Source organism: Eptesicus fuscus, chromosome 6 (genome assembly GCF_027574615.1).
Source record: "Eptesicus fuscus isolate TK198812 chromosome 6, DD_ASM_mEF_20220401, whole genome shotgun sequence".
Lineage (NCBI taxonomy): Eukaryota > Metazoa > Chordata > Mammalia > Chiroptera > Vespertilionidae > Eptesicus > Eptesicus fuscus.
In genome coordinates, this window is record NC_072478.1 from 90,147,544 (window position 1) to 90,166,192 (window position 18,649).

Genomic DNA, 18,649 nt, shown 5'->3' on the forward strand with positions numbered 1-18,649 from the left:
CGAGAACACTTCCGGGTCAAGCCGTGCCAGCCGGAAAAAGGCTTGGTGGTGCTCTGGTGAGTGAGGTCTCGGTGGGGGTCGCTGCGGGGAGGGGTGAGGGGGCGCTGCTGGGGTAACCTAGGCTTGGGTCCGAGCCTGAGGGTTGGGGTAGACTGTATCCGCCGGGTTTGTTTTGAAGGCGTGGCCTGAGCCGCAGGAGTTCGGCCATCGTACGTTTGCGGAACGACAACAACACGCCAGGCACTGCCCAGGCGCTAGGGACCGACACGCCCTGCCCTCCAGTAGTTGACATTGTAGTGTGGAAGCCAAATAGGAAACGGGAGGGGGCATTGAGGGATTGGGTGAATAAAGGATTAAGAAGTACAGATTGGTAGTTACAGAACAGTCATGGGGATGTAAAGTACAGCATAGGGAACATAGTAATATTATATTAACTAGGTGTGGTGGCAGGTGGTACTGGAAATATGGGGGTAAGGGGGACAGCACACTTTGTAAAGTATGTGATTGTCTAATCACTACGCTGTACACCTGAAACTAACACAAAATAATATCCAATGTAAACTGTAATTGGAAAAGATTTTAAAATAAAAATTTTAAAATCACACCTCTTTAAGTGGGTAGTGAGTGCTTTAAAGAAAATTAAACAGGATAACATGACGGACAGGAGTGAGAAATAAGCCTTATAAAGATCTGGAGAACAGCATTAGAGGCAGAAGAAATAGCAAGTGCAAAGCCTTCTTCTGGTGGGAGCAAACTTCGAAAGGTCCAGAAAAGGGGAAAAAAAAAAAAAAAGGCTACTGTGACTGAAGCAGAAAAGAGGAAGATGCTGCCAGAGATTTAAACAGGCCAAATCTTGTAGGACAAGCATTTTGAGTTTTATTTGGAAAACAATTGGAGGTTTCTATGCAAAGAAATGAAGTGCTCAAATTTATGACTTTAAGTTTACAACTGACCTCTGGTCAGAAAGATGCATCTCCCAGCAGTGTGAATGTATGAAACCCAGACAGACAACAGAAAGAAAGGCATTACAGACAGCCTCATTATACAGCCCAGAAAAACCAGTCCCAGCTGGTGAAGGGATTTGTCCTTTTCAGAGCCCAAGTCTTTCACTCCATTTAATGCCTTAAGAATCATGGTTTTAATGTCTAAGTGTGTGTGTGTGTGTGTGTGTGTGTGTGTGTGTGTGTGTGTCACTTCCTAAAACCCTTTAGATAGTTTCCTTTGCTTTTCATGATGGTTCTCTAAATTTAGGGGCATCAGTATCATGTGGGAGCTTGTTAAAAATTCCTATTAAAAAAAAACCTGTATAAGTATAAAATAGGTTATTTCCTCTGATTTTTCTATTGTAATGGAAAATGCATAGAATTTGGGATTTAACTATGGAACCTTAGTAAGCTTAACTGTGTCGTAATTTTTAAAACGCTATTGGTAGTAAATATAGCAAAATGTTGTCAAACATTTTGGTCTTGGGCTCCCTTTATACTTTTAAAACTTACTGAGAACGTCCAAGAGTTTTTGTTTGTGTGGGTTATAGCTATCAATATCTACCATTTTTTATATCAAAACAACTTTCAAAAAGTTAATTTATTTAAAATTACAAACTCATTGTATGTTTATATAAATAGCATTTCTATGAAAAATATTTTCCAAAATAAATTTTTGAAAAGAATGGCATTGTTTCACATCTCTACAAGTCTCTTTAATATCTGGCTTAATAGAAGACAGCTAGATTCTCATATCTCCTGTGTTCATTGTCTTATGATTATCACTAATCATGTAGCCTCTGGAACATTGTACCATATTATGTGAGAATGAAAGTGAAAAAGGCAAATAATGTCCTAGTATTATTATGAAAATTATTTTGAAAAATCATGTTTAAAAAGTCTTAGGGACCCTCCCCCCAGGTCCCTGTACCACACTTTGAAAATCACCAAATTATGATTTTGTTATGACAGTCTAAAGAAATATGAACTTGATTTGAAAGTCATTAAAATGCTGATGCTCAGGCCTCACCTTTATAGATGTTAAATTAATAAGTCTGAGTGGAGCTAAAAAATTTGCATCTTTAACAAGCACTACAGATTAATTTCATGTAAGTGGTCCAAGAATATCAGTTGGAGAAAAACAGTTATAGGTCTAATTCTAGGGTGTTCTGCCCACTAAAATTTTTTTTAAAGCAACAGCTGTGTATTCATTTCTTCAAGTCTCTCCATTAACAGTTTTCAGTGCCTGAGACTGGAAAGTCAGTAAGAAATCTGTAGCAAGTACCTTTCTGATTAGCAAGTTGATGAGAGTCTAAATGCAAAATGTTGAATCCAATCCTATGCCAAGGACTGAGATTTTTAACTGTCATCTGTAAGCTTACAGTTTTCTGGACAGATAACTAATAGAAGGAAAGTGATAAGTCTTAGAACCAGGTACTGTACTCTCAGTGAACTAGGGGGACTGACACCGAAAAAAATCCATCTAAAATTAAGAGGGTAGAAGTGAGAGTTTGGTTAAAAGGCGTCTTAAATAAGGTAAAATTTTAGCTGGCTATTGTAAGGAGGGTCAAATTTTCACAGGAAGATGGTGTGGAGGGGCAGGAAGTTTCAAACTAAAGGAACAACTAGAACCAGAACTTTAGACAAGTTATTTGGCGATGATAGAGAGTAAAACAAGTGTAGTTAAGGCTAAGCCATGACAGGAAAGCTGGGGAGATTTTAGGACTTAAAGCAAAGAAAGGAATGATAATGATAATCTCTAGATAAGGAAACTAAGACCACTAGAAATCATAGCTAATTAGTGACAGATGTAACTAAAGACCTGCCTTGACTTCTAAATCCATGTATTCTTTTGGCAAGCAATTATTGCACATGCAGGCACTGCTGGGCTCTGTCTAGCTACTTCTGCCACCTTACTATTTCTGGAGAATTATGGATGCTACACTAGAATTTGAAGCTTATCTCATGGGTCATGGGAAGTCAATAGATTTTGAGATTGCCTTGACTTTTTTGGTTTTGTGTTTAGGACCAATTCTGAGAGGAACAGTGTTTGGGGCATCAAAGGGGTATCCTATCTAATAAAGAGGGAATATGCTAATTGACCATCACTCTGTCACAAAGATGGCTGCACCCACAGCTGAGGCCAAGTTCCCATAAGGAGCCTTAATGAGCAATCAGCAGGGACCTGAGGCTACGCCCTCCCTTGCCCCTGTGGGGCTTGACAGGGGACCTCAGGCTGCGCCCCCCACCCGGAGGGGCTTGACAGGGGACCTCAAGGTGCGCTTCCCATCCTGGTGCTGGGCTAGGGGATCTCAGGCTGCTCCCTCCGCCCCAGCGCCAGGCCGGAGGACCTCAGTCCGCGCCCCCCACCAGGTGGGGCTTGACCGGGGACTTCAAGCCATGCCCCCCACCCCGGCACCAGGCCGGGGGACCTCAGACTGCACCCCCTGCCCGGGTTGGGCTTGACAGGGGACCTCAAGCCGCACCTCCCGCCTTGGCACCAGGCCAGGGGACCTGAGGCCACGCCCCCCGCCCGGCAGGGCTTGATGGTGGACCTCAAGGTGTGCTTCCTATCCTGGTGCTGGGCTAGGTGGCGCCCCCCCACCAGGTGTGGCTTGACAGGGGCTTGTGTGGCTTGACAGGGGACTTCATGCTGCGCCCCTCACCCCGGCACCAGGCCGGGGAACCTCAGGCCGCACCCCCCGTCCCAGCACCAGGCCAGGGGACCTGAGGCTGCACCCCCCTGCCTGGCGGGGCTTGACAGGGGACCTCAGGCCGTGCTCCCCACCCAGAGGGGCTTGACGGGGGACCTCAAGGTGCACCCCAAGGTGCACCCCCCAATGCTGGGTCGGGGGAACTCAGGCCACGCCCCCTGCCCAGCGGGTCTTGACGGGGGACCTCAGGTCATGCCCCCCACCCAGCGGGGCTTGACAGGGGATCTCAGGTCATGCCCCCCACCCAGCGGGGCTTGACAGGGGATCTCAGGCTGTGTCCCCCACCTGGCGGGGCTTGACGGGGGACCTCAAGGCACACGCCCCGCCCTGGTCTGGGCTGGGGGACCTCAGGCCACGCACCCCCATCCTGACGTCTGGCCAAGGGACCTGAGGCTACGTCCCCTGCCCGGTGAAGCTTGACAAGGGTGGGACTGGCTGGGTCTGGATCTAGCCCAATGGGGGGGGGGGGCGCAGATCTGGGTTTCACACGATTTTGAGGTTCATGTGGGTGGGCGGGGACTTGAATCTGGGTCCCGTGGTGTGCCCCAGACTCTGACAGGAGGAAGGTTTTCGTATACATTTTACTAATTTTCTTTTATCTCTGACACTTCCATTATAGAGAAAGGGCAAATAGCAATATTAAATTATTTCCTGTAATTAATCCCCTTTTAATGTGCACGAATTTCATGCACCAGGCCACTAGTAGTTGGTATAATGTGGTATCCACTTAGGTAAAAGGACTATGACTTAGGTTAGGGACATATGACTTAATTGAAAAACACCTAGGAGGTGGAATAATAATAATAGCGTGTATTTGTAATGTACCCACATTAGTTCACCTCATAGGGTAGCTCACAGTTACCCTATGAGGTGGTTACTGTTGATAACCTGACTCAATAGATGTGAAAATTAAGGCCTCTCAAACACACAGCTTCGTCCAGGGATAGGATCAGGCACACTTAACTCCAGTGCTCCTAACCACCAAGTCATGATGATCCTGTAACTTTGATCTTGCAAAACTGGAAGAATTGTATTGTTTAACTATCATTCAAGCTATGTATACGTTGAACAGGTAGATCTGTGGGTGAGAGTGGGGAGTTCCGTTTTAGTTATGCTGAGTTTGAGATACTGAAGTGGGGGGGGGGGGGGGGGGTCAGACTGTAGAGGAAAGGAAATGAATAAGGAGATCATAAATCAAACTTATTACATCAGTGTTTTTGCCATTTGCATCCAGTAGCTTCAGCCGGTGCTTGTGACAAAAAGGGTAAGAATCATAAGTATAACAAATAATCCTGGGTTTAAAACAAAGCTCCAATAAATGCAAAAGGTATTTCTCAGTGTGCCATAAAATATGTTGAAGTTTGAGCTGAGTGCCCAAATGCCAGTTAGGAGGTATGTGATGGCTCCAAGATACTCTTGGGAGCATAGGGGCTATTTTTTTAGAAAATGTCCCTCAAAATGGTGATTTCTTTTTGAATATTACTAACCCTTTTATGATAAAGATTACTATAATAATGCTTCACTATAAGCAAAACCGCTTTATGTTTGTTCTTTGCAAAGGATAGAGTAGTGCTGACAATATGCTAACAAAATTGGATCTTCATTTGCTTTTTCTCCTCTTTGCCAATTCAGAATGCCACTTTGACCATCTGTGTGCCAAGGTTAGGGGGACTTCTTTATTTTTCAAGTGTAACAGTGCGGGCAGAGAAGAGTGAATGAGCTGTAAATACAGCCTAGAACACATTTCATTATGGAGAATGAAGCATTAATATCCCAGTGTACTTGGAGCAAAAGCCAATACCATCTGGGCATCAGTGTTTTCCTCCCTTTGAGTTATCTCAGAACTACTTCTGCAAACAGCAGTTTCCTCAGCCAACTTACTATTGAGCCACGAGAACGGAAATCAGCCACATTACTTCCTTATTTACTTCTGTTGAGAATTGGAACCGAATGCAAATATTTCATAGAAGTTGGCAGGAACAGCAACAAGGCAATCTGTTAGGGATGACAGTTTAGGCACTTTTTTTTTTAAATGATATAATCAATTTTCAGAATGGTTCTGTAGGATAAAATCATCTGCATTTCTGATTATTCATGAGCTTAGAAAAGCTTACATTTTACTACAGCTAAAACATGAAAAATGCATTGGAATAAGCTTGAGTATTACACTTTTCTGTTTTTCTTATTCATGCTGAAGCAAGGTAGTAAAAAAACTTCATCCACGTGCATAACTTATCCCTTTTTAACTTTTTACAGGAAGATGGCACTCTGATTTTCCTTTTTGAACTCTTTCTTCTTACCTCCAAATGTTAGCTGCTGCATTGGGAATAGCAGGCATGATATTATGGGAAGTCCCAAACTTACAAGTGAATTGTATTTCTAAAATTCATGAAGTTCTTTCTTGTTTGCATTCATAGCACAATTATACTTAAGTACATCTCACTGTGTGTGTGTGTGTGTGTGTGTGTGTGTGTGTGTGTGTGTGTGTGTGTGTTTTCTCAGCTGTTTCTGTCTCCAGGCTAGTTTGTAAATTCCTGAGAGCCTGGGACAGTATCCTAGTTCACCTGAGCATCCCTTGCAGCCCCTGATTTAGCTAAGCTGTTTTAAAATCAATCCAGAATGAGTAGAATGGTTTTAGTCAGTGTTGTTTTTGTTGCAAGTAGCAGAAACCAATTCACACTGACTTAAGTAAAAGGAAACTTAATTTGAGGAGATAAGTCCTGATTCCAAGGTTGATTTGTTCCTTTACTCTCTTGTCTGCTTCTGTTACCTTGAACATAGACCTTTGCCAGTGTTTTCTCCCTTAATAGCCTCTTATCTCCAAATGGGTTGTGTCTCTAGTAGCTCATACTAGAAGTCCTTTGTGTTCAGGATGCCTATGGTATGAGAATGAAGTACCCAGAATGAGCCTGTCTTTATTGACTAGACTATAAGGATATTGTGCAACCTATTGTTACTCTCCTGGCATAAATTAGTGTACCAGATTATTTCTGCCACCTTTAACCTAAGAGCAGTTTGAGTATTCATAGTATTTTGTAGATCCTGTCTTATAGATTTCTCTAAACTTCTAGTAGGGGCAATTGGCTATGTCCATACAGAACAGGGAACCTGAAATCTTGACTGCATGGACCGTTTGTGTGTATACCAGTGTCTAAGGAGGAGATGGAGTAGGAGTACAGATACATAATGGGGACTTCCTGGAGCTATAGCACAGTTTAGTCACTTTGGCTAAACTTAATCTTTTTTTCCCCTTTCTAGCTATTTCTCCATTTTCTTTTCTTGTTTGCACATTCAGTCTATATTTTTGTGGTTTTAATTTTGAATAAAGTTGAATAAAGATGCTTGTTTCTTTAGGGGAGAGATAAACAGTCTTATTGGAACCAGGAGGTAGAACTGTGTCAGGAGCCAGAACAGCGGGTGTGAGTCTCTCTTTCTCTTCCTCTCTGCCACCTCTCTTTCCCTTCTCCATCCCTAGTGTCCTTTCTCTCCGCTTCTCTTTGTATGTGGTCCAAACCTAGCTGCCTTAGCCCCCTATACTCCGTCTCTTCCTCAAATAGCCCTAACCCATGATGTCTCAATTCCAAGAACAGATTCTAATTAGATTAGTCAGCCAGTGGGTTGGCTTCCTCCTGGGCGTGAGAAGGCAGGATTCAAGAAAGGGAAACATAGGCTAGGTAGATTGCAGCAAAGGTTCTCTACCACACACTCAGGACACATAAAAGCAATGTTAGCATATTATGGTTGGAGTCCCAGATTAATTTGCAATGCCTGTTTGATCCATATTTTTGCAAAATACTTATTTGCAGTGAGAAAAAGAAAAATGTGAAATTTAAAATTAAAGATTGACATTACATATGGAATTCTGGAATCCCCCTCCCCCAAGATTTTTAAATGGTTGGTGTTATTCTGAGTAAAAATGTTTTCTTTATCTTAACTAATGGTTTTGCTATAAGGTATAGATTTTAGCACAATATCTGAAAGGACTATCAACAGTAATAATAACGAGCTTATTCAGTGATTATTACTATGGCCAGACTCTGTTATATATATATATATATATATATATATATATATATATACTGTCTCATGCAGACCTCACAATAGTCCTATGAGAATACATACTATTATTTTCCCTATATTAAAAATGAGGGGACTGAGGCAGGGAGAGGTTAAGTCATTAACAAAAGTTACAAGGCTAGTTAAAATTAGAGCCAGGATTGGAATCCAGGAAATCTGGCTCCAGAGTCTGTACTTTGAACTTCTCTGCTACCCTGCCTTTATCAGAGGCCTGCAATCATGATATTTCAGGGTAATCGTAATTCAAATGGAATGTGAGTGATAGTTGTCTCATATTGGAAGTGTTCAGTCTGGAGCACAATAAGGCAGGGCTGTTGTAGAGGAAATAAGGATGTATATTAGTGGTCTCTGGGTGCCAGCCCATGGACCCTCTGCCTCAGAATCACTCAGGAGCTAATTTAAAAACATCAGTTCCAAGGTCTGAAGCAAGGGGTTCTTATTCTGGGATGAGATCCAGTAATCTATATTTTAACAAGTTCTCTAGATGATTGTGATATTCAACCTGGTTTGAAAACTCTGGACTTGGTAATCTTTTTATTTCCAAACTCTGGACTGGGTAATCTTTTATTCTAGAACAAGATGGTAAATGAAGACTTTGGGTTGGTTCAAGGACACCTTTAGGCATTATGCCTTTAAGTTTTTTCAAGATTATTAGCATTGTCTCTTTGTGTCAGAGACTATAGTGTAAATTCATGTCAGTTTAACTATTTATGATCCCTATTACATAACATTCTTCAATTTACAAAGATCCATCACATACTTTATCAAATTTAAACTAATCTCCATCAGTAAATAGTTATTGAGCGTGTACTAGTTATGAAGTATAGCAATAAAAAATATAGTCTCTGTGCTTACAGCGCTCATAGGTGAGATGGGGTAGACTGCCTAGCGGTACAGAGCAGCATGTGCTAGAGCCAGGTGAGTAGTATAGTGGTGAGGGTTACAGGGGTCCAGGAAGAGCCGTCCTGTATCCAGGTATACCCTGGATCCATGTGGGAGGAAGAGCCAGGCTTTGAGAGGAGGCTCAGGGAGGCTGCATGAAGAAGGGACTCCACACAACAGTAACTGCCAGGACACTGCTTGCGCCACCCCTCTCATGGGGGACTGTTCATCGCCCAGAAGCTCCTGCATTTCAAGAGCTAGGAGAGAGTCCATTTCTTCTACTCCCAGTGTCTTCTACCCTAACTGCCTTGGTTTTGGGGGGTACATACCATCCCTGCAGATGATTTACCTTACTCTTGAGACTCTCAGTTCTGTGGCCTCTTCGTCTTGAATAAGTTATCATCTTTACTCACTTCAGCCTCACACTCCAGTTCCCTAAGTCCACCTCCAACTTTGCCCAGACTGCTCCCCTCTAGAATCAGGAATCCAACCCAGCACTCCTTGGCCACCACCTCTCCTTACCACAGCTTGTAACTCTTATTCCTGAACACTGCCTAACCAGTGATCCATATGCTTTTTCCCTGTCCCTACCCCTTTACCTAGAACACTTCTCTTCCATTCTCGAATTCTGTTTATCCCTCAGAACCTGTTGCACATCTCCCTTTCTCACAGAGGCTTTCTGCAATGAGGTTAGTTTCCCATGTTGGCTGCTCCTGTAGCACCCTATCCTTTTCCTTAGGTAGCATTTAGTATATTTTGTGTGTATTTAGTTAGTGTCTATGTCCTCTAGCAGACTGAGCTCCATGAAGGCAGAGACCGTGTCTATAGTACAGTAAGTACTATTGAGTACATGAAAAATGTATATCTCTAGCCTAAAATAGATTCTAAACTCAGTGGTGGGCAAGGGTGGGGAGGAAGGAAATGGCAGGATAAGAAATGCGGTGGTATTAGAATAAAGTGAAGTTATGGGGGGTTATTTGTTTTCCCTACAAAGAGCAGGCCTCTAACTCAGAGCCTTCAGCAGATGGCAGTATCTCTGAAAGTTAATAACCTTGCCTTGTTTTTATGGTGTTTATGTGTACAGTTACTTTTATCCACAGATGTGATACAGACTTTCCTTCTAAAATAAATGTATGAAAGTAAAATAATGAGTTGATTTAAAGAAAAAGCATAAATAATAACTTGGTACACGGATATAGCATAAAAATCATGGCAGTATAAGGAATGCATGAAATTTGGGAAATGCTGGTTTGGCTGAAGCCACAGGAACACCTCATCAAAGTCGTGGGGAACACCTGCACCCAAGTGCTTTGTTTCCTTTAGTGTCATTTTAGTTGGGTTTGGGGAGGAAATGAAAATAAGCACATGTGTTCCATCTGTTATAACAAAGTCTGAAGTTTTTTGTTTTACTCTAAATAGTGTGTTCTTAAATTTGAAAGATATAGAAAGATACAGAAATTCATTTTCATTATTCAACCATCCTTTCAAGGGCTAATGAAAATTAAATGACATTTATAGTGTATCATAATTCAGACTTTGAGGAGTTTAATGGCAAAATACAATGATCCATTGCTTTTTATGTTATACTAGAGGCCCGATGCACGAAATTCATGCAAAAATAGGCCTTCCCCCAGCTGCCGGCACCGGCTTCTCTCTGGCACCTGGGACCCAGGCTTTCCTCAGGCCGCACACAGGCACCCAGGACCCGGGCTTCCCTCTGGCCACTGGCAGGCACCTGGACCCGGGTTCCCTCGCAGCCCCAGCTTCGTCCGAAAGGATGTCCGCTTTAATTAGCATATTATGCTTTTATTATTATAGATGATCAAGAAGCCTTCATGAAAGTATAAAAGGGGAGGAAATGTCATTTCCAAAACTAATTCTTTTGGGCCCTTGTAAAAAATAAAGCTAGGTGTTTCATCTCATTTTTTATAGAAATAAGAGTTGAAATTTTTCTTTGGGAGTCAGTGATTTAAAAGAGGAATCACTTTACCAGGACAATGATCATAATCACACACACTCTTAGACTGAGATATCATTTTGCTTATTATTTGTGATACACTTTTCTTTCAAATTTGTTTGGTAAGCTTTCCCTGTAGTTTATATTTGCATTTCTGCCAACTAGTCGTTTAAAATGTCAATTTCTCCCTTAGCTAATTTTAAAGACTTTGAGCTAGAAATTTGGTATTCTTACAAACTTTTAAATGTGTACTGTATTTTGTCTCTTGATATTGAAGAAACTATTAAAGGGAATTATTTTGTCTAACATTCTTGCCCAAGGGTGTTATAGCCTCCCAAGTCAGTACATGTATATTTATGTATATACAGTAGTACATTTTTCTTTCTAATATTAAAACAAAAGAACTACCTCAACTGTCTCTGCATTATTTATATATAATATATCTGTGTACTTGAACTACTCAAATTTTGAGCTCCATGGTTATGATTATGATATACCAGTTGATGTACATTATTAGTATAACAATACATGGTAATGGTACAATTTGGAAAGAAAGACCATTAAGCTAAATATTTTAGCCTTCATTGGTTCCCTGTTGCATAGAATTTGTCAGAAATAGAACCGTAGCATTTCACAACTAGGAGAGTCCTTAAAAATTGTCTTATTTAGTCCCTTATTTGCAGATAAGAAAACAAGCCTAGCTATTTACCAAGGTCAGACAGCTAGTTGGTAGCAAAACTAGGACCAGAATCTAGGTCTGCCGTTTGCCAATTTGGTGCTCTTTCTACCATCCCTATGTGAGATTTTTAGGTGGTGGTCTCTCTATTGCATTCCCAGATGTTGGCACCAGTTATTCTTATCAGGTTTTCATCTATTCATTTAGTATAGAATATAGAGTTTCACCCCACTATGCATCTTTGTTGGTTAAACTTTATATCTGGTTTTCTTTTAGGTTGGTCTTCACTCACATGTTTAACCTTGAAGACTTCAAAATACATTTGGATCTACTACTTTTCTGGAAAACTCCAATACCAAGCAATAAATTACCCACTGTACTCTCATTATAGTATAGAAGCTTTTCACTTCTCCAAATCTAAATAAGATTGTCTCCCCTTTTCCCATGAAGCCACATTGTTGTTTATTCACTTTAGTAGTGAGTGTTACTGTGCCGGCTGCTTTTGTTTTGGAAGATGGAGGCTTCAACCAAATGGACCCACTGGGAGCAAATCATAGTTCTTTCAATGTGTCATTTCTCCCAAGCTTTGAACTCTCAGCAGGCTCCCACTCAGGTGATAATGTTATCATAGCCAAAGAGGGAGCTAGTGTTTCAATCGAGTGTCTTCTCACAGTCAACCACTATGAAGATGTCCATTGGTACAACTCAAAAGGACAGCAACTGGATGACAGAGGCAGAGGTAACTATGCCAGGGTATAATTAATCAAGGTTACTTATTTCCTGTTATTTCTTTCTTCTTGGTTTTATAGCATATTCAACAAGAAATCTCAAAGGTAAGGTTCCAGGGTGAATAGTGAAAACTTTTGAAAGGCCTGGAGTATTATACCTATCAAAAAAAAAATTAATTATAATTACTTAACCAGAAGAAGAAAAAAATAAGGAATAGTTATAAATTTAAAAGGTGTTCATATAATGACTGTGAGCTCATTTCTCTCCTCTTGGTGAGTTGAGTTCCTTTTTTGTTGAAGGTGGGCTTCATCAGGGCTGCTGCATACAGCTGTGCAGGATATGCACTGCACGGGTCCAGTGGGACCATTCATCTAGTGTGATAGTACAGTTTGGTGGCCCTGTGTGAATATAGCAAGAAGGATTTTGACTAGACTTAAGTAAATTTGTCATAAATTAAAAAAAAAATTTGCTCAGAAATGAGTTACTAAAAATGTTAGAGGAAATCCATGGTTGTTGGTTTTGAATGATTATTGATCTGCATAAAACTTTATAAGTGCCTCTGATAATTAGAAGGGCATTGAGGAGGAGCTCTGTACACCCTCTAGTTCTTTTTTTTTTTTTTCTATTCTATACACTTAATTTACTTGAAAACAGGAAAGTTTCTCTTGTAATTTTTGTGTCTCCATCTTAAAAATCACACAAATAATGTGACCAAGCTCTACCTTTTGACAGGTTTTTATTTGATTTTGCTGTTTGTAGACCTGTAAACACATCTTAATCAGAATACTGTTTACTGAACTAGTGTTCTGTTAGGAAGATGTTTTTGAAGACCACAATGGTTAAATCACCTCAAAAAGAAATCACCATGAAAAATCACTGGGATAAAGGTTAAATCCAGGATCCTCAGAAGGTACACTTTCAGAAAAGGCCTCTTATCTTTCTTGCTAGAAAGATGGTCTAATCCCTTGGACTATAAAGGATATTTGGTTATTCACATTAGAGTAGGAAACAGAAAAATAGACAGTGATGTTTCCTTCTAAAGTATATGCTAGACATTTTAACCATCTACACACTGAGTAACTGGCCACTAAGGAATTGAAGTGTTTGAATTATTAGAAAGAAGAGTGTATTTTTAACTAGCTTCTTAAGAATATAGGTCTACTAATCAGAATCTCTGAAGTGGTGCCAGAATGTGTATTTTGAACATGATTCAGGATTCCACATTTGTACTCACTGACCTAGACTCACCTCCTTTGGTCTGTTGGATCCTGACCAAATGCATCTGAGATTTGCATTATTCAATTAATGTGATTAGTACTGACTGACTGCATAAACAAAGCTTAGGTTAAGTTGAGACCAGCCAATTGAAATGCAGTTTTATTTTCCTATTTTGCCTTTACTTTGAAAACCATTAAACTAACATCTATCATTGATACTTTCAACAACAGCTCTAGAAAATTGTATTAAATTTTACGACTCTCAAGTGAGAGGAGTTTAAAGAGCATGCCAGTCTGGTATAAGGTTCATAAGTCTTGAGCTATTATCAGCAAATGAGCTAGAGAGTTTAGATTGTGGTCATAGCTCAGTAGTTGATTATTGGAGTCTATGTACTAGTTCATCAGACCTTGGATTCCTGGGGTAATCTTTTCATAGCCCAAGTTTAGAAGACAGAAGCTTGAGGAATAATGACTATATTTATAGCTACAGACTTTCCTCCTCTTTTTACATTGGTGAAGTGATGGTTCTTAAATATAACTATAGAATTTAGATAAATTTTGATGGTGAAAAACATGTGCACAATCCAAAGTGCCTATTAATTGATGTGCGACTAAACCAGAACCATAGAATCTCGGGGATTAAAGAGATCATGAAGATTAGGATTCAGTTGGTGCTTAAGCAGCCATCCAGCCTCCTCTGGGACTCACACCTACACTCCAGGTTAGCCCATTGATCTCATCTTTGAATGACTGTCACAATTAAAGTACAGAGTACGCTGAGAATTTACTGCAAATGTGAGAATTGTGCAGGCAGAGCCAAGTTATTAAAGGACACTGAATCAAGGTGGGTGGTCAGTGTGCTTTGCTTTTCTGTATATGTGTTTCCTAAATGAAGACACCTTCATATATGGAAGAGAAGTGACATGTTTTAGGTGAAAAACAGAAGCTCAGACATATTAAAGGCAACTTTATTCTCCTGTACCCTGCTCATGTACCCTGACATGTGAGACATATCTTTTGGCTTGTGCTTCAGTTACTCTTGCCAGAAAGTCAAGATATAATCAACAAATCTTTTCTAACAAAACAAATTCACATGTGAAAGGCATGCCACATTAGCCAGCTAGTAATTGAACAAATTCATTAAATTGTCTATTGTTATAGAAGTTCATTATCGGAAATAAGCACAGTTAAATTAAAAGAAGAAAATCAAAATTATTCATAACCCATCATCCAGAAATGACCATTGTTTTATATTGCTGAGGCATATTCTTACAGTATGTGAAAATGTATAGGTAGAAATTGTGATGTAGGTACACATACAGGCACACCTCGTTTCATTGTACTTTGCTTTATTGTGCTTCACATATGTTGCTTTTTTTTTTACAAATTAAAGGCAAGACCACCAGCAAAATAATTAGATTTTCTTTATTCCAATACTCGCTTTATTTAGGTGGTCTGGAACAGAACCTGCAATATCTCCGAGGTATACCTGTATATATATAAACATTTTTTTAAGATTAGTCATGTAGTATTATATAGACCTGTCTCTCTGAAAGGCTTATGACGTTTAGCAGTGAAAAGGTAGCTATGATCATCTTTACTGTCTGCAAGGAAGATCTTTATTCCCTTTTAAGTTCTAGGCTATTTAAATTCTAACCCTGGACGTAACAGTCTGCCCTTTCTTACTGATTTAAACAAATAGCAGAACCTAATAGATGAGTTGAGTTAAAATATTCTCATGAAGAAAAGGAATATTGGTAACCCACTTGGCATATTTAGTGGTAATATTCTTTATGCTGTAATGTTTTTATTTCTGTTGGGTTATCAGGTGGAAAATGGTTGGTTTCTGGTAACTTCCTGAATATCACCAACGTTGCCTTTGATGACCGTGGGCTCTATACATGTTTCGTCACGTCTCCAATTCGTGCCTCCTACTCTGTCACCCTGCGTGTTATCTTCACCTCAGGAGACATGAGTGTCTACTACATGATTGTTTGTCTGATTGCCTTTACGATCACTCTCATCTTGAATGTTACACGGCTCTGCATGATGAGCAGCCATCTTCGTAAGACCGAAAAGGCTATCAATGAATTCTTCAGAACCGAAGGGGCCGAGAAACTTCAGAAGGCCTTTGAGATTGCAAAACGCATCCCCATCATCACCTCGGCTAAGACTCTGGAGCTCGCCAAAGTCACACAGTTTAAGACCATGGAGTTTGCTCGTTACATAGAAGAACTGGCACGAAGCATCCCTCTTCCGCCCCTTATTCTAAACTGCAGGGCATTTGTTGAGGAGATGTTTGAGGCTGTGCGAATGGATGACCCTGATGACTTGGGAGAAAGAATTAAAGAGAGACCTGCCTTGAACGCTCAAGGTGCCATCTATGTCATTAACCCAGAGATGGGACGGAGTAATTCACCAGGAGGAGATTCCGATGATGGTTCTCTGAATGAACCAGGCCAGGAAATAGCAGTTCAGGTTTCTGTTCACCTTCAGTCAGAAACCAAAAGTATTGGTACAGATTCTCAAGACAGCAGTCATTTCAGCCCACCTGACGATATGGGATCTGCAGAGGCCTACTCTAACTACAAAGATGGGCCATTTGAAAACTGCCAGCTGTGAGCTCCCAGTACCTACAAAAACTGCTCTCGGAATAGGAAACCTGTTTAATGCAGGACATAACATTTTTACCAGGAGATGACTGGGGTTTCCCCCTTGTTCAAATTAAGCACATCAGAATATACAGTATTGCCAAAATCTTTGTAAAAATGCAGCATTTTTCCTATCTCATATTTCTCACTCATTTTCCTCAATCTTGAGTAGCTGATAGACATTACGATTTAAAGGAACCTGAGAGGTAAAAGTGATGGGGAAAGTACCACACTAAGAGTTCTGTGGCTTCTCTTCTTCCAGTGGTTAGGGCTGACATATATCTTGAGGCCTCAGTTTTCCTACCAATAAAATGAGGGATTTGCATTAAATAATGTGTTTCTAGCCTATAACTTCTTACCCATCACTTTAATCCACTGAAGTCTTTAGCACATCTCTAAGCCCATCTCTGGACTTTTAGTCCCTTTTTGTGGAAAGGACCAAGTTGAGACTTTATTCTGTAGTTTAGATTTCTACACCAGTGCCATAGTGCACAAAGGTATGGGTGTTTTTTGGACATTTTGCCTTGTGGAGTATGCAATTGTATGTGCTAGGTCGAATCTTTTCAGTGTAGCTCAGGTCTGTGTTGTTACACAGATATCACGGAGCTAACTGCTCCTTAGTAAACTACTTTCCATGAGTAAATTGGTCCTTTGGGGGGATATATCATGTCTTTTTAACGTACTGAGGTGTCATTGAGCTGGCAGTGATTTATCAATTGATTTCTAAAAGTGAACGATTTGTTTCTAAGGAATACCATCTTCAGTGCTTTTAGAATAAGAAACAATGTCAAATCATCTGTCTCTGATAAACAATGGATTTTGATACTTCTGTTAAGAGAATTTCTCAGGCTTTCCCTTTTTAAAGTACTGGACTCGACAAGAGGGTTCTGTGTTTGGGATCCCATTCCCAGGGGAAACCCAGAGCTGGATTCCTCTTCAAATCTCTGTCAACCCTCTTGCCCTCTGTGATCTTAAATATGGTGCTAACAGTCGCATGTCTGCCTCCTTATCTTGTTTGTTTTGTTTATATTTTATTGTCGTTGAGGTTTTTATTTTTGTATACTTCAGATAAAGAATTGAGCTAGGGCTGCTTTTGTGGCCTCTCTGGGATGTACTAACCTGAAATGAGATTAGATAATGGTGTGTGATATATGTTACTATATTAAATATATTAAATAGATATGCATATATAGATAGATGTATATACACATACATACAAGTAATCAAGATATAAAGAAAGAGAAAAATTATGGGTGATTCCACCTGATTCAACTGTGTGTAATAAAAACTTAAGACACTATTTCTTGTCTGGCTGAGATCTGACATAATGGATTGTAAATAATCTTTAGAATAATTTACTTGCTATAGGAAGCTTGGTGTCACATAATTTTAAGAACTTGGCAGTGGAGCTCCATTTGGTACTTTACGTTTTCTTCATTTGGCTTCTGATTATTGAAGCGTTATTGCACTAGCGGGTCCTAAGGGAAATGTTCAGAGGAGGTTTTATCTGGATTTTAATTTAAGGTTTCAAATGGAGAAAGATAGGAAATCCCAACTGTGACCAGATAGAACTCATGCCTCCCTTTGTCTGGGCTTATCGGAAATAATACCTCTGCTCTGGAAGGCACAAATGAATCCATGTGCAGTTGTATCAGATGGCATTAGGGATGAATATGATAATACAGCCTCTCTGTCTCTCTGACTGTTTCCATGGAAACCTTCAGAACCAAACAAAAGCTACCAGTCATTGAGCCAAAGCTTGCCTTGGCTCATCGACCTGTATTTCTTTAAGAAGACTGCTTCCATACATTTGGCTATGAGAACAGGGGCTCTTGAACATACCCTAGGTTATAAAACACTTTTCCCTTCCCAGAATGTTTCTCTTGAAAGATTAAAACTTTTTAAAGTCCCTTGTTTGAGATCTGTCTCCTGAACATTTCTCAGATCTTCAGATAGTACCCCAATTCTGTCCCAAAATAGCATCTCTGGGGGCATTTCTTAGGATGTAGCTTGTCACATTAAAGAGAATGAATTTACCCTTCATGTTCCCATAATGGACATGAGTATTTGGAGCCCTAAAGTAGATATTTAATGATCTATGGAAAACAGGGCTTTGTAAAAATATAGAAAATATTGAAAAAAATATAAGTTTAGACAATACTATAAAATAATTAAGTACAGGCTACTCCAGTGTATCCTGGATAAATTATTTTAGAAGCATAATGGTGACTTAAGTTGGTGGCCAAAGTAACTAGTTTACTTTGAATATTCCAGGTGTCATTGATAAGAAATTAAATTAGGTCAAAATTTAATCAGAGTTAATATTTTTAAAGCTAGTTTTCAAGAGGAAGGGAATCACACTTACTAATATTTTCTGTATCTAATCAAAAGACTCCATATATAATTAATAGTCTCATGTTATCCTCTTATAAAATCTTTAACCTTTTGAACTTAAACTATACTCTAAAAGTTTTTTGATAATAACTGGTGTAATTATCCTTTTGCCTCATTGGATTTTATAGTTAGTGAAAATGCCTCTACTCAATAAAATGTATTTGAAATATTTATCTCATTTATAAATTTTGTCTTATATATAATGAACCTTATTGTCTTTATGAAATAGTGGCTTTATGAAATAAATTCTCTAAAAATAGTCATGTAAGCATTTTTATAGGTTTTTTTTTTATCAGCTGAAATCAGACAGACAGGCATCTTTTGAGCTGATAAGCTGCATCTGTTATGATAGGTTAATTCGTAAGTCAG

At 39.8% G+C, this 18,649-nt stretch overlaps 1 protein-coding gene across 1 annotated transcript; it reads left to right on the plus strand.

The window, feature by feature from the left end:
* The first annotated feature begins 20 nt into the window (after positions 1-20).
* MFAP3 (microfibril associated protein 3) lies at positions 21-17,186 on the plus strand. The gene is made up of 3 exons (XM_008152251.3): positions 21-56; positions 11,566-12,028; positions 15,064-17,186. Exons 2-3 carry the CDS (start codon positions 11,734-11,736, stop codon positions 15,855-15,857), a joined length of 1,089 nt encoding a protein of 362 aa, XP_008150473.2. The 5' UTR covers positions 21-56; positions 11,566-11,733; the 3' UTR covers positions 15,858-17,186.
* Positions 17,187-18,649: the final 1,463 nt, after the last annotated feature.

Coding starts and splice junctions, on each gene's coding strand:
- MFAP3 (XM_008152251.3), top strand. CDS start 11,734: ATGAAGCCACATTGTTGTTTATTCACTTTAGTAGTGAGTGTTACTGTG. Junction 12,029..15,063: donor ACTGGATGACAGAGGCAGAG/GTAACTATGCCA, acceptor TTGGGTTATCAG/GTGGAAAATGGTTGGTTTCT.